Source organism: Ciona robusta, chromosome 12 (genome assembly GCF_009617815.1).
Source record: "Ciona robusta chromosome 12, ASM961781v2".
Lineage (NCBI taxonomy): Eukaryota > Metazoa > Chordata > Ascidiacea > Phlebobranchia > Cionidae > Ciona > Ciona robusta.
In genome coordinates, this window is record NC_143246.1 from 4591839 (window position 1) to 4607698 (window position 15860).

General features: G+C 36.1%; 3 protein-coding genes across 5 annotated transcripts; 2 read left to right on the plus strand and 1 right to left on the minus strand.

Annotated features, from left to right (window-relative positions):
* The first annotated feature begins 2156 nt into the window (after positions 1-2156).
* Positions 2157-6675, plus strand: LOC149727015 (uncharacterized). Of its 3 annotated transcripts, none has more exons than XM_089889979.1 (8): positions 2157-2432; positions 3297-3477; positions 4231-4375; positions 4640-4688; positions 4745-4816; positions 5068-5187; positions 5247-5389; positions 6068-6675. In XM_089889979.1, the coding sequence occupies exons 1-8, from the start codon at positions 2405-2407 to the stop codon at positions 6320-6322; spliced, it is 993 nt and encodes a 330-aa protein (XP_089746105.1). In that variant the 5' UTR covers positions 2157-2404; the 3' UTR covers positions 6323-6675. The 3 variants fall into 3 exon arrangements, with proteins under 3 accessions (XP_089746105.1, XP_089746107.1, XP_089746106.1); XM_089889981.1 differs by having other exon boundaries at positions 2157-2383; XM_089889980.1 differs by having other exon boundaries at positions 2161-2432; positions 4652-4688.
* A 377-nt stretch (positions 6676-7052) lies between these two features.
* On the minus strand, positions 7053-9787 carry LOC149727016 (mammalian ependymin-related protein 1-like). The gene is made up of 6 exons (XM_089889987.1): positions 9184-9787; positions 9090-9124; positions 8612-8746; positions 8173-8356; positions 7634-7733; positions 7053-7223 (listed from the first exon to the last, which is right to left on the minus strand). The coding sequence occupies exons 1-6, from the start codon at positions 9248-9250 to the stop codon at positions 7157-7159; spliced, it is 588 nt and encodes a 195-aa protein (XP_089746113.1). The 5' UTR covers positions 9251-9787; the 3' UTR covers positions 7053-7156.
* A 3325-nt stretch (positions 9788-13112) lies between these two features.
* Positions 13113-15506, plus strand: LOC149727017 (mammalian ependymin-related protein 1-like). Its single transcript, XM_089889990.1, has 6 exons — positions 13113-13273; positions 13352-13386; positions 13685-13819; positions 14232-14430; positions 14836-14938; positions 15203-15506. Exons 1-6 carry the CDS (start codon positions 13210-13212, stop codon positions 15270-15272), a joined length of 606 nt encoding a protein of 201 aa, XP_089746116.1. The 5' UTR covers positions 13113-13209; the 3' UTR covers positions 15273-15506.
* Positions 15507-15860: the final 354 nt, after the last annotated feature.

Sequence of the window (15860 nt, forward strand, 5' to 3'; positions counted from 1 at the left end):
CGCGACATTTTTTCATGGGGCCCCATGCGCGCTTTGCGTCGTCGCAAGGCACATTACTTATACTTACATATTAATTTTAATCTAAAATACATTCGTGCTGTTAGCTAAACATGAAGCATGAAGATCAAAGATTTGGTAAAGTATAAATCACAGTAGGCATTGTTACGTACACTAGTTCTTTTCTAGATAACATCAGAGATGTGACGTCACGAAGTGGTGATGACGCAACAGAAGAACCCACTTCGTAAGTTGTTTGGTTTCGTCACAATCTTTGTTTTTTGTAACAGCAGTTTATATATTTTAGAATATGGTATGTGACGTCATAGGATCAAGAGAACAAAGCGCGAATCGTGATTGAAGGTAATTGTGACGTCATAATATAAACCGACATTTAAATATTTTTGTTGCAGAAAAGCCAGCGTATATGCTGCTGAAGAAAAGCGCAAGGTAGTGTATAATATTTTCTATTACTATAAATAGGTAGTATTTTGATATTTGTTAAAGTTAAAACAAATTGTATAGTAAGGGTGGGGGAAGATGGGACACCTTTTCATTCTATTTTCTAATCATATTTGGTAGTAAACAAAGAATATTTAAAGAAGTATAAAACCGTATCCTCACAACTTCCATAGACCGTTTATAATTGTTTAAAATACGATCAGGATTTTTGGATATTGGGTGCTAAAGGTGTCCCATCTTCCCCCAACCTACTTAAGAAATCAAGATGTGTCGTCTGTAATAATATTACTGTAGGGCAAGATGGATTCTGTTAAGCACAAAATAATCCCTTTTCCTAATCGTAATTTTAACAATGACCAAAACTCTTGTATATAGTCCTGGAGCTATTGTTATATAATTCTGTAAATATTTTTTGTTTACCAACAATTGGGACGATAAAAGACATGGTTCATCTTACCCCGAACTAATTTATATTTGTTTTGCAGAAGAAGAGCAAAGACGAAGACGACGATAAGGATGCCGGTTTGAGGTTTTGCTTATAGGCTTAGGAGTTGTGTGTTGTTGGGGTGTGGTTGCTGGAGCACTCTTACAGTGTTGCCGGATTTGTGTTTGTGTCTCATTTTGCTGGACCTAATGTGGCCAGCCTTTTTTGTCAGTCACTACTTTAGTGCATTTTACATGTCTCTGAAATATATGCAATGAAAGTATGGCAAACATCTTGCTGGATCGGATTTTGTTGTTGTACACGTCATTGTGTGCTTCTTCTGCAAAGGTCGAATCTTTTAGCGATTCTGTAATGTCCTAATCACTCGATAAGAACGACATGTTGGTACACAAATACTTTAGTAATATCGACGCGCATTATAATATACACGCAGTTAAACTTTTAGATTGGATTTCCTTATTTTTTCATTAACTAATTATCCCCGTTTAATCTGTTGCTATTTTTTACAAAAGCCTAATTGTGACGCTGGCCACGTTACAATTACGCTATACGTCGATGGGTCTTTAAGGCCCAGCGTTCGGTGCGGTTACGTCACTGTTCTAGACTGAGTTACGTTACTGTTGGGTTGTTGCGTAGACGTCGCCGCCAGTGATGCTACGCTAGTTTTAGGTCTTTACCGGTACTGTGATGCTACGCTCACTCATTTAGGTCACTACCGGAACAGTGATGCTACGCTCGGTTATTTAGGTCACTATTAGTGCGGTTCGTAACAACCTGACGTAGTTTCATGACGGTCGAAGCGGTGCTTAACATCCGAACGATATTACATTGCTTGAAGATACGACGAGAGTATCGCGGTACCAACATGGCGACTTGTCAGGTGATTGGGACATGCGGAGCCGTTATTGGCTTCGACTTCTTGTGGTCGGACATAGAATAATTTGTACACTGCAGAAGATTATCCTTCGGGATTTGAACCATATTTTCTTTGAAGATGTTTCATCGATTATGTCCGCGTTAATTGTAACCGTCCATTTTTGGATACGATTGAGCTGTTGTGTGTGTTGCATGGTTTTTGCACTTTTTGTATTTGCACCTCGTATTATTTTTGTCTTTTTGTCGTTGTTGTCGTGCACATGTGTATGTGCATTCGTTGTATTATTTTTGTCTATGGGGGTTTCTTTAACCTGCGTGGACAGTAACATCCCGCAAGGGTTTCTCACCTAAGTAGAAACCCACTACCATTGACTGGGGGCTTGTCGTGCCGTAGTGGCTTTCCACCAACGCCAGTCACATAATTTATGAAGGTATTTTAATCCTGTTTTGATTTTTCAGAAGGCATTTAATTTTTTGAGATCTTTAGCGATTGCTGTTTCATTTTTCACTGCAATAATGATGGTATTCTCGTTAAATTCAAACGCATGGAAATTAAAAACCTGAACCGCACTTGAAAGCTACCAATCAAACCGGTGCAAACATGTCAGCTGTGTGTTTTCTATTATGTTAAAACAAAAGCACATTGAAAATGGTATGTTTTATAACAAATTAGTATAGTAGGGTGGGTGAAGATGGGACACCTTTTCAATCTATTTTCTCGTCCTATTTGGTAGTAAACAAAGAACATTCAAAGAATTATAAAGCCGTATCCTCCGGACGTTTATAGACTGTTGTTTGTTTAAAACACGATCAGGATATTTGGTTATTATGTGCCAAACATCTTCCCCCATCCTACTATAATATATACTCGTCGTGTCTTTTGAGTATAACTGATAACATGTTCTTGTTTGAAACCATGGCGCCCTCTGTGTTTAGATCCATGACGTTATAGAGGGCGCTATATTTGGAACATACCACAACTATATTCTGTTCTCGCCGATACGTTGCCCCTTTTTAACGTTTTGCTGAGTTTGGTGTTTTTAGTTTAACGCGTTGCTTCACGGACTACAAGCTTAACTGTGTTTGGTTATAATGTTTGTTTAGCTACAGCAAAATTAGTTGACTAATGTCAAAGCCAGATTATATAGCTGAGTAGGGGGAAGATAGGGCAACTTTTTAGCACACATTATCCAAATATCTTGATTCTTGATCGTGTTTTAAACAATTAACAGCGGTCTGTGGGCGTGAGAGTACGGTTTTGTAATTTTTTGAATGTTTTTCGTTTACTCTTAAATTGGATGAAATTAGAATAAAAATATGTTCCACACCCTATTATATACATATGAAATCTTAGTTAATACAAAGCACAGAATTAAATTTTAGGCACCGTCGAATTGGCATTAATGAGACGAATCATTTATAAGCAAAACATTTTATTTTTTTGTTACCATATCGAAACCGCGCATTCGAAAAAAAACTCAGTTAATCATTATTTAGTTGTTTTGATATTTTGCAGAAGTTTTAAATATGAAAGTTAATGATTGCTCTGATGTTTCAAGCCAGCGTGCTATGATGAAAATGCCGTTACCTGCCAAAGCACGGACTCAGCAGGTCTTGCTCGGATCTGTTGGTGTATTGTTCGTTGTTGTTTTCAGCTGCGTTTTCTACGCCGCTCACACTCATCAGCGCATGCAACAGTAAGTAAGAGACCGCATTCTCGCTGTCAAGTTATAACATATGCTTGTACTTTTATATATATAGTAGGGTGGGGGAAGATGGGACACCTTTAGTACATAATATTCAAATATTATGATTGTGTTTTAAACAATTAACAACGATCTATGGGAGTCGAGAGGATATAGTTTTATATATTTTTGACTGTTCTTTGTTTACTACTAAATGGGACGAGAAAATAGAGTTAAAAGGTGTCTCATCTTCTCCCACCCTACTGTAGGCTACACAATAGGCACATGCGGTGGTGTCTTCATATACACCTCTTGATCACTGTCGAACTACAACATGGGACATTGCCGTCTTTAAATTCACCAGACACGCATGGTGTATTCTAGGGGCCTCATATTGTTGTTTCCACATTCCTGTAACTAAAGGCCGTGTACAAAACTTTAAACTGTGGTTGCATGCGATGTTAACAGCACTGAACTGAAACTAGAAAACGCATATTCTGCTGACTTGCAACGCTAGCACTAATGGGATCTGTACCCTTTTCGCTATTTTATTGAAGCAACGACAATAAAGTTTGGACACTATAAAATAGTCACCTATAAGTTATAACTTTGGTGTCTTATTTTATACCAGACACTCAAGGTGTATTCATGCACCTCAAGATCATTAATATGGATGTCTACTTATACACCAGACACACACCGTGTATTGGTACATTGTATTATTATACACTTGGTATACATCACGGTCTACTTTTAAAACCACAGGTTTCAGAACGACCTGACAAACATAAAGGCTTCCTTTCAAAAAAGATCTGCAGATATGGAGAACAGATTCAGAAGAAGCGTGTCGCAAAATAATTTCGTAAAGAAACAAATTAAACATGTTGTGAAAAGAAGCCCCAACGAAAGTGTGAGTTTTTTGTTGTTGTTGTGTGTTTTCCAATTTTCTTATTGTTGTTGTGTGTTGTCCAATTAAATTATGTTAAAAATGTGAAAGAATAAATACAAAAAAAAACATTAAAAGAGAGAATAGCTTCAATGAATGGGCACGTTCTGTTATAAAATAAATAATAAAAAATCTGTGTTATGTAACCTGTAACTTGTCAACCTCCTCGTCACTTGAAAAATTGCCTTTTCTTGTATTTGGATAAACATTTATTACAAAATAAATTAGTTTTTTTTACAGCAAGGAATTCATGCTTCTACCGCTCCCGAGTCAAATGGTAAAATATCTTTTTTCTAGTAATATAATATGGTTCATTATGTTGTTCCTTTGTAGCTGGAGCGACCTACATTAGATGGGGCAGAAGAAACTGTCCAGAGCAAGACGGAACACATTTGGTTTATCACGGTATGCTAACATTTTTACTAAGCTCTTTGAACACCTTTTTGTTACAATAAACCATTTTGTGGATTGCTTACAAATTGCCTATCAGTTTGTAGATACTTGTTTTTCTATATCACTGATAGGGCTTAACAGTCTTACCTTTTAACCTGTTCTTTTATCGACTTTTATTTATATCTATTTTAAAGATTTTCGTTTTGCCGTTAATCCTTGTCTTTTGACGACGAAAGTGCTAAATATTATGTGTGATAATTTAGGATCTGCAGCTGGTGGCCACCACACAAGTACAGGCGGAAGTACGGACATTATTTGTCTCGCACGAAATATCACTTACACACAAAATGGAGTACATGGAGGTTATATTGAAGGACACCAATGTAAGAATTTACTTCCACATAGCCGAAGTTCTTGTTTTGTAATTTGTTATTTCCAACAGCTGCTTCATATTTATATGGACTTGAATATCGAGATTCATCGTGGATAAATGCTCTGTTGGATTACTCACTAACTGAGAATATTGCAGTGCAATTCCACAGTGTACCATGCGCTGTATGTATGGTGTCTGAGAGAATTAACCAGGTATGTGTAAAGTTGAGTTATCATTTTTACGTGATGGCATCATTTTTTTCGTGAGGTCATCATTTCTTTTATGATGCCATCATCTGTTACGCGATTTCACCATCTCTTACGTGATGTCATAATCTCTTTCGTGATGTCATCATCTCTTTCGTGATGTCATCATCCCTAACGTGATGTCATCATCTCTTTCGTAATGTTACCATCTCTTTTGTGATGTCATCATCTCTTTCGTGATGTCATCATTGCATACGTGATGTCATCATCTCTTTCGTAATGTCATCATTTCTTTCGTGATGTCATCCTCTCTTTCGTGATTTTACCATCTCTTTTGTGATGTCATCATATCTTACGTGATGTCATCATCCCTTACGTGATGAATGAATGTAACTTGTTTCATCACGCTTACGAGATATGATATAGTAGGGCAGGGGACACCTTAACATTTTATTTTTTCGTCCTATTTGGTAGTAAACAAAGAACACTCAAATAATTATAAAACTGTAGCCTCACGACCCCTATAGACCGTTGTTAATTGTTTAAAACAAGATTTGGATATTATGTGCTAAATGTGCCACTGCTCCCCCCACAGTACTATGTTTTCTTATACGTGATGTTTATTATCCTCTTGCCACAATCCCTGTTAAAAATTACTTATATATACCCATCTTGTTTCCACAGCTTATGATTCCAGGCAGAAACGAATGTCCCCGGGGGTGGTTCCTTGAATACACGGGTTATATGATGTCCTCTGGGAACTCGGACAAGCACGGTATCCGTCCTTTATGTGTGGATGATACGCCGCAAGTGGTTCCTGGCACACAAGGAAACCAGCAGGGCGCTTCTCTTTTCATGATGGAAACAACATGCACATCTTTATTATGCGAACCTGTAGTGGCAGGGAGGGAAATAAGATGTGTCGTGTGCACAATATAAGGCTGCTGTTATACAGTAATGAAGGTGGGGGAAGATGGGACACATTTTTATTCTATTTTCTCGTCCCCTTTGGTAGTAAACAAAAAACATTCAATTAAAACCGTATCCTCACGACTCCCATGGACCGTTGTTACTTGGTTAAAAATCGCTCATGATATTTAGATATTATGTGCTAACTATGTCCGTCTCCCCACACCCTTGCTGTATAAAGTAATGGCCAGCCTTGCAGAGCATTACACTAGAGCTGTATATTGCATAACCCAGGTTTTAAGACTTAAACTTAAAAACTATTCTAACCATCTGGCATTATTAATCCTTGTAAATAGCTGGCTGAATAAACTTGGGGCAACATCTGCTATGGTATAATGAGTCACAATACAAATGTTAGACGTGTATTGAAAAATACCCATATTTGGTATTGAAGTTATTTTAGATCAAAAGCACCAAAACGATATTCCGGTAGTTCAATAAACATTAATGTTTTTACTAAAACCCAGTTCCGGTATAGTTACCCTACATTTTTTCTATTCTGATGTGCTTGCGTTAGGTCCTACAGGACGCCTGCCGCTGTAAATTGTTCAAAAAGAGTTGTTAATTGTTAAAACAACTCTTTCTAGGGGGGTTGAATATGTCAGATAACTCACTCATGCGAATTGAAAACTAGACGTTTTTATTTCAATCTTTCGAAACACCTAGTCTTTTTCTCTTCAAGTTGTATAAAAGCAAGCTATTAAGTTTTTTGGTTTGAATTTATTTCATTTGGGTATAGGAATTACTAATGACGCATCAACGCAATTAATGCATGTCGAGCAATTGTAAGATTTATTTAAAATTTTACAAGCATTCTTTCGGGACGTCGAATACAGCAGGGTCTTGCACGCCAAGAGTCACATCCATGTACCTGTGGGGATAAAAATACTTCATTTCCGTCTGCAACAACAACTATATATATACCAATTGTAAACTATAATGAATGTATGTACTTGCTTTATCTCCGCATGGCGGGAAAACGATGGAAGTTAAAAACGTTGGGTGTGATGTTTCATACACCTCGTGTCAGCTTACAAGTTACCACGTACGTACTTTTTGACTATTTTTTTTTGACAACCCATTAGTGACTACTAGGTTGGATCAATTGCGACTAAATGTCTTGCCTAACGACATATACGCCCACAGTGGAAGTAGCGACTATAGCTAGGAACCCGTAACCATAGGTTAGAGACAGGCGCATTATACACTCTGCTATGGCGTCGGACAAATTTAATTGACATACTTTAGTGTTGTATTTGGTAAAACTTAACCAGTACTTACTCATAATGGTAGTCGATTTCTTCCCCAGCAGAGTCATGTCCAATAAATATTGCCTGGATCGGTAAGCAACCGTGCTCTGTATACAGCTGAACCCAAACGCCTGGAGCAATAAATACGTTGGTTGTGTTATATAGTACTGTAGGGGGTAAGGTGGGACACTTTTAGCACATGGTACAGTAGGGTGGCAAAGATGGGACATTTTTGGCACTAAATATTCTGATCGTTTTTTATTCAATTAACAACGGTCTATGAGAGGCCGCGAGGATACGGTTTTATAATTCTTTGAATGTTTTTGTTTACTTTTTATGGGTCGAGAAAATGGAATGAAGAAGTATCCTATCCTTCCCCGCCCTACCATAGTACGGCACTTAGTATCCTAAAATCCATGGTCGTGTTATAAACATTCAACAAAGGTCTATGGTAGTCGTGAAGATACGACTGTAATTTTTTTTGGAATGGTTTTCGTTTACTACCAAATGGGACGAGAAAATATACTGAAACGTGTCCCAATTTAACCTACTATCAACGTAGGAATATACCTCCATCTGCGTTCTTGTAATACCACTCTTGAACAATGACTCCGGTTCCGGGTCCACTCAAAGATCCAAGGATAAAACTTCCAGTGTATGTTGATTTAGGGAAGATTCCAAAAGGAAAATAGTCGCCCGTCAGTGGGGATTTCGTACATTCTTTTGTCTTCATGTCAACACGGTATTGTGTTTTCTATAAAAAAAGAACAAGGTAATCTAAAGTTATAACAAAAAATTATATATAACAACATCCAATAATTTTCTTGATCGTGTTTTAAACAGTTAAGAGCGGTCTTTTAGAGTCTTAACGATGTTGTTATTTAATTCGGTAAATAATTTTTGCTTCCAAAGAGATGTCTCACCTTATCCCACATTACTGTATGCCTAACAGTATATTCTTATCTTATAATTACAGCAACAAATATAAAAAAAAATATTTATTTCTTACTTCTTTGAAAGCGTAAAGAGTATCATATTGGCCCAAGTTGCTGTTTTCGTACTCCGCGTCAACTAGACGAACCCGTTCTTGATTTTCATCATAAGAGATTTTTCCAATCACAAAGTTACGTTCGTGGTGGTCGAACTGTTTAGAAGAATGTATATATTTTACGTTTACTTGTATAACTGTACAGGTCTGGACTTATTACTATATAGTTTCCTATAATAGTTACTGTAATCCAGTGATCATTAACTGATTGTCGAAATTGTCAGCCACAAATAGGAATTACAATCAGCCATTAGCCGGAGCGAGGTGCATGAAACAGAACACCCGTGTTATAATGACTGTCGTTTCAGGCCACGCAAGAATAAAGTAAGTTACATTCATTCATTTGGTGTCAGTACAACACAACTTAAATAATATATACGAAAATGGAATCGTGCGTATACATTATATTTGTTATAAACGCATTAGTCTATATACTGACCGCATATGCTTTTGCTTCGAAGACACCCGGAGACACTAAAAAATAAAAGAAATATTTTAAGTTTAGTTGAAAACCAGTTGCATTATAAACTTACCGCAAGGGGTTTGCGCAGCCGCTAAAGCAACACACGCAAAGAAAGAAAACAGAACCAACAGTTTCATTTTGTAATATCTGTCTCTGCCTAACAAACTATAAAGAGTCAAGTTATTAGATACACCTGAATTTGCTATACACCTCGGTCTACTATAATATATAAGATCGTAGGTCGTGTAGACACATTTATAACGACATTAAATCAGTCAAATATAAAGAGCGGCAAAGATTAAAGCGTTTACCATGTCGTTTCGAAATCAACTATCACATGGCCCAACGATATAACATACCGTCTGCAACAAGTTTGCGACTACAATGCAATATCTCAAGTCGAATTTAACTTCTTTAGATCACACGAGAGCAAACACTTGAGCGTTAAACTGCAATGCAAACACTTGAACACTTTGTGCTATAATTGCTAATGTCTGGGTCTCGAACTGTTGGAAAAATTTCAACATCTTGGTGACCTTGAGCATTTTTGTCGAGTCGACTGTTTGTCAGTCTATAGCTATCTATTTCATGGACTTTATTCATTAAGCCGTATACATGCACGGTGCATGCATATATACGTCTATGTGGTCTGAGTCTACCATGTATGTATCACGCGTTATATAATACGTCAATCTTCCATTACCATTCGTATAGCAACATAAGAAACATTACTTCTTTTAAATATCTTAATTAATGCTAATCTATTTTAATTACGGGTATTTAACTCAACTTTTCGGTATATAAAATTTCCTTTTCGAACTTTTATAAAAAAAGTCGTACTACACGTGGCTTCTCATTACAGCCAGGCTCTCTTGTTCAATAGATTACAATTGTACAGTAATTATCATGTTTTTTATGTGTATGGTTATTACTATTATACAGTAGGGAAGGGGATGGTACACATAGCATCAAAATGTCCCGATCATATTTTAAACAACAATTAACAATGGTTTATTGGAGTTGAGGATACGGTTTTATAAATATTGTTTAAACTCTTGCCGACGGTTTTTAATCGACTTTAAGCACAATAAAGTTAGATTACTGGTTGCATGTTCAAGTCAGCAAAATTGCCAAATCGGCACAATTTGGCATGAACTTTTGACATTAGTTTTCTTAAGACAGGAAAACAAACACTTGAGTTATAATAGAAATTAATAAGTAGTTTGCGATTACAATGCAATATCTTAAGCCGAATTTAACTTCTTTACGTCACATGAGGCCACACACTTAAAAATAAACTGTAATGCAAACACTTGGAAACTGTGTGCAATAATTGCTAATGTCTGGGTATCGAACTTCTGGAAAAGTTTCAACATCTTGGTGACCTTGGATAATTTGTCGAGTCGACTGTTTGTCAGTCTATAGCTATCTATTTCATGGACTTTATTCATTAAGCCGTATACATGCACGGTACATGCATATATACGTCTATGTAATCTGAATCTACCATGTATGTATCACGCGTTATAAAATACGTCAATATTCCATTACCATTCGTATAGCAGCCTAAGAAACATTACTTCTTTTAAATATCTTAATTAATGCTAATCTACTTTAATTACGGTTATTTAACTCAACTTTTCGGTATATAAAATTTCCTTTTCGAACTTTTATAAAAAAAGTCGTACTACACGTGGCTTCTCATTACAGCCAGGCTCTCTTGTTCAATAGATTACAGTTGTACAGTAATTATCATGTTTTTTATGTGTATGGTTATTACTATTATACAGTAGGGAAGGGGATGGTACACATAATATCAAAATGTCCCGATCATGTTTTAAACAACAATTAACAATGGTTTATTGGAGTTGAGGATACGGTTTTATAAATATTGTTTAAATTATTGCCGACGGTTTTCAATCGACCATAAGCACAATAAAGTTAGATTACTAGTTGCATGTTCAAGTCAGCAAAATTGTCAAATCGGCACAATTTGGCATGAACTTTTGACATTAGTTTTCTTAAGACAGGAAAACAAACACTTGAGTTATAATAGGAATTAATAAGTAGTTTGCCATTACAATGCAATATCTCAAGCCGAATTTAACTTCTTTACGTCACATGAGGCCACACACTTAAAAATAAACTGTAATGCAAACACTTGGAAACTGTGTGCAATAATTGCTAATGTCTGGGTATCGAACTTCTGGAAAAGTTTCAACATCTTGGTGACCTTGGATAATTTGTCGAGTCGACTGTTTGTCTGTCTATAGCTATCTATTTCATGGACTTTATTCATTAAGCCGTATACATGCACGGTGCATGCATATATACGTCTCTGTGGTCTGAGTCTACCATGTATGTATCACGCGTTATAAAATACGTCAATCTTCCATTACCATTCGTATAGGCAACCTAAGAAACATTACTTCTTTTAAATATCTTAATTAATGCTAATCTATTTTAATTACGGGTATTTAACTCAACTTTTCGGTATATAAAATTTCCTTTTCGAACTTTTATAAAAAAAGTCGTACTACACGTGGCTTCTCATTACAGCCAGGCTCTCTTGTTCAATAGATTACAGTTGTACAGTAATTATCATGTTTTTTATGTGTATGGTTATTACTATTATACAGTAGGGAAGGGGATGGTACACATAATATCAAAATGTCCCGATCATGTTTTAAACAACAATTAACAATGGTTTATTGGAGTTGAGGATACGGTTTTATAAATATTGTTTAAATTATTGCCGACGGTTTTTGATCGTCCTTCAGCACAATAAAGTTAGACTACTGATTGAATGTTTGAGACAGCAAAATTGGCCAATCGGCACAATTTAACATGAACTTTTGACATTGGTTTTCTCAAGACAGGAAAACAAACACTTGAGTTATAATAGGAATTAATAAGTAGTTTGCGATTACAATGCAATATCTCAAGCCGAATTTAACTTCTTTACGTCACATGAGGCCACACACTTAAAAATAAACTGTAATGCAAACACTTGGAAACTGTGTGCAATAATTGCTAATGTCTGGGTATCGAACTTCTGGAAAAGTTTCAACATCTTGGTGACCTTGGATAATTTGTCGAGTCGACTGTTTGTCTGTCTATAGCTATCTATTTCAAGGACTTTATTCATTAAGCCGTATACATGCACGGTGCATGCATATATACGTCTCTGTGGTCTGTATCTAACATGTATGTATCACGCGTTATAAAATACGTCAATCTTCCATTACCATTCGTATAGGCAACCTAAGAAACATTACTTTTATTAAAAAATACCAATTATTGCTAATTTATTTTAATTACAAAAACGCTACCAGATGACCGTCTAATGGTGGCAACTTTATTTACGGTTATATAACTCACCTTTTCGGTATATAAATAAAAGTTTTTTTTCTCATACTTATTTAAAAAAATCGTACTATACGTGACCTCTCATTACAGCCAGGCTCTCTTGTTCAAAGGTAACAGTTGTACAGTAATTATCTTTTTTTATGTGTATGGTTATTATTAATATAAAGTAGGGGGAGGGGATGGGGCACATAATATCAAAATATTCCGATCAGGTTTTAAACAACAATTAACAATGGTCTATTAGAGACGTGAGGATACGGTTTTACAGTTCAAATAGAGTCAATTCTTGCCAACGGTTTTCGATTGACCTTGAGCAAAACAAAGTTTGACTACTGGTGCCATGTTTGTGACAGCAAAATTGTCAAGTCGACTTAATTTGGCATGAACGTTTGACATAGGTTTTCTCCAGACAGGAAAACAAACAAATGAGTCATAAGAGCTATTAATTAGTAGCCTTATCTAGATAACCAAACATTATAAAGCAATTAATTGCTTTGCACAAACTGCATATATCACATAACGGGATTAGGCAGCTAAAGGCTTATCACTTGGAATCCGTAGCCTGCGAACTAGGCTGCAGCATTGTAGTAAAACTATATGTACAGAGTCCGTACTTAATAAAATTAAGTCTAGAGACCGTAATTAGGCCCAAACAACATTAAACTACATAAAAATCAGCTAATCGTTTTTGCTTCTCTATTGTTAAGGTTAGAGTAAATTTGAAACCATGAAACTTCTTCTGTTAATTGTTTTCTGCGGGCTAGCTTACGGCCAGGAAGAAAATGGATGCGGTAAGCTTAGAGATTTTTTCGTAATTTACTAAAAATTAGTTGCACTTAATAATCGGTTTCCTTTGCATTTCATTTCAGCTGCTCCGGGATACTTTCAAGCTAGATTGAGATCGGTAAGTTTTTAATAATATATGGTAATGGGGGTAAAATGAAACACCGTTAGCACCAAAATTCCATGTTTCGGTTGGGAAATATGAAATGGTATATGTTAACGACATCCACCTTAACCCACAGTACTATATTATCGGAGCAATGATCTACATTAACGTCTTTTGCAATCGTGATTGACTTTTGTATCCTATAATGGTAGCGAGGTCGCGGGGTATACAGAACAGCCGTTTATAATTACTGTGGTTTCCCTGCCACGCAAGGGTAAATATTTTAAAACCATTCATTCATTTATAATTACAGTTTGATCACGAAAACGAATTCTTTCGTGATGGTAAATTTTCATATGATGCTTATGAACAAAGGGAGCGAATGGTAGAAGTTTTTTCAGAAGACGCGACTCGGCCCCAACGCGACGAACTCATTCTGCACAAAGAGGTCCGAAACCATAACTCTGATATAAGTTTATAGACATATTCACTACAGTGAAATAATAATGATGTGGTGCTACGAAAACGTAAAGGCAAAAATAAAGGCCAACCGATTATTTAATAAAAGATATATATTTTGCTTAATTGAACATATCTGTTTGTTATCGTAAACTTTTTCGGGGTTTATCGGAACCAAACTAAGACATATTTGTAACGTTGTGAATATACTTTGTGTGTTTACTGGAAGTTGTTAAAACAGGCTTACGGTTAAAATCTATTCACATTTATTGTGGCATGTGAAATATATAGTTTAGGGGTAAGACGGACTTCGTAACGTAAATACATTATATCCCATTCTTCCCTTTCGGGAAATGCTCGTAATATTGTTATTATATCATATAAAAACTATTAATCTACAGAAAAAACGTTATGTGGTTGACTTGAAAACTGGTGAATGCGACGTGACAGCCATTGATTATGATTTCCATGCTATAGAGGTTCACGAACCAGCTCAATTCATCGGTTTTTCCACTGTTGGTTCACTTGATGAACCAGATATGGGTATGATGCTTGCCTCGTGGCACCACCACCACCACGAAGAAGGAGAGAAACTTGAAGGTAGTTTATGCTAGAAAAACAAATAAACCATTTCTAAGAGCGTTTGTATTTATGTCATACAGTATAGGGTGGGGTAAGATAGAACGTTTTTATAACACGGGTTCCACATTCTATTCAAGATGTGTCTGCTTGTGAGTTAACACGTATAACTTTGTGGACAATTGGTTTGGGATGTAAGACTGACAGTGTAAACGATCTAGCATGGCCAGTGCATGGCCAGTGGGTTGAAGCATTTTTCGCTAAAGTGTCCTGCGCAGAAACACTTACTTCAAGACACACTGCCTTTACAAGTGCCTAAAACACTTACTTCAAGGCACAATGATAGCACTGACAAGCGCTAACCGTAGTGCCGGTGTTATACATACTGAAAATATTAATCTTCCTTTATTTTATTTTAACTTACAGGCAACTGGACTCAAACTTTCACCAGATACGAATGCATCCCTGTTACTGAAGTTTTCTCCGGCGAGACGGTCGATGATCATCAAACAATTCACTTCCATAAAACGTAATGAATAAATATAACTTTATCCTGGCGGTAAAACGCCAGTCATTATAACACAGGTGTTCTGATTCATACATATCTCTGCTCGCTTACGAGTTTCAATTTGAGTAAATTTGTGAGCAATTGTGTTTTTGAGTATGGCTGACAATTTGGACAACTCATTAGTGACAACTGGTTTAGAGGAGTTGTCGTTAAGTGCCTTGCTCCCAAAAATGTACATCTCCATTGTCAGATACTCCTAGCTTAACGTATCCTATTTATTTGTAGATACTTCGACGTGACAGTTGGACTAGACAGCCCCGATGTGTTCGATGTACCACAGGCATGCATTTCTTAAAAATTGCTGTTGATAAAGCGCATACCATAATGATTTTTTTAATTATGTCTTTTTAATTCTTTCTGTTGTTTAGTTAACACTCTTACATCGAAACCAATATTATAAACTATTAAAATGAAAATGCGCAAGTTAATTTGAATTACTAATGTTGGCACCATTCAATATACAGCAATAACGTAGAAAGAGCATTAGCTTGAAATAACAAGCAAACACAAATTTGACGGTTGAAATCAAAGGCCCATAAAGTTATATAATAAGCCACATATGTTGTTTAGGGCCATTATCTTATGCCACTTACTTTATCCCCGGAAAACGGGAAGATAAATAGGTTTACAATTTAAAACACGGTAAAGAAGTTATACAATGTATATTTACGCATCTCTTGAGAAATTTTCTTATAATGAACCGTGCGCGTTCATTATACCTAGGCTCTCTTGTTTAATGTTTCTTGACATAGTTTCACATTTTGTGAGAGATTTGAGAAATGTGAGGGAAATATTGAACACAAACCGCACATTTAATTAAAATGAAATCATTATTGGTTTATGAGAAACATTTTGCAATAAAAAAGGCAATATGAAAATCCAA

Excerpts from the sequence above, each read along its gene's own strand:
- LOC149727015 (XM_089889979.1), top strand. The coding sequence starts at position 2,405 with ATGTTAAAACAAAAGCACATTGAAAATG. Across the intron at positions 3,478-4,230 it reads ACTCATCAGCGCATGCAACA|GTTTCAGAACGACCTGACAA; the intron begins GTAAGTAAGAGA and ends TTAAAACCACAG. Across the intron at positions 5,188-5,246 it reads TTATATTGAAGGACACCAAT|CTGCTTCATATTTATATGGA; the intron begins GTAAGAATTTAC and ends TATTTCCAACAG.
- LOC149727017 (XM_089889990.1), top strand. The coding sequence starts at position 13,210 with ATGAAACTTCTTCTGTTAATTGTTTTCTGCGGGCTAGCTTACGGCCAG. Across the intron at positions 13,274-13,351 it reads CCAGGAAGAAAATGGATGCG|CTGCTCCGGGATACTTTCAA; the intron begins GTAAGCTTAGAG and ends ATTTCATTTCAG. Across the intron at positions 13,387-13,684 it reads TTCAAGCTAGATTGAGATCG|TTTGATCACGAAAACGAATT; the intron begins GTAAGTTTTTAA and ends TTATAATTACAG.
- LOC149727016 (XM_089889987.1), bottom strand. The coding sequence starts at position 9,250 with ATGAAACTGTTGGTTCTGTTTTCTTTCTTTGCGTGTGTTGCTTTAGCG. Across the intron at positions 8,747-9,089 it reads TCGAAGCAAAAGCATATGCG|TTCGACCACCACGAACGTAA; the intron begins GTCAGTATATAG and ends TCTTCTAAACAG. Across the intron at positions 8,357-8,611 it reads CTCTTTACGCTTTCAAAGAA|AAAACACAATACCGTGTTGA; the intron begins GTAAGAAATAAA and ends CTTTTTTTATAG.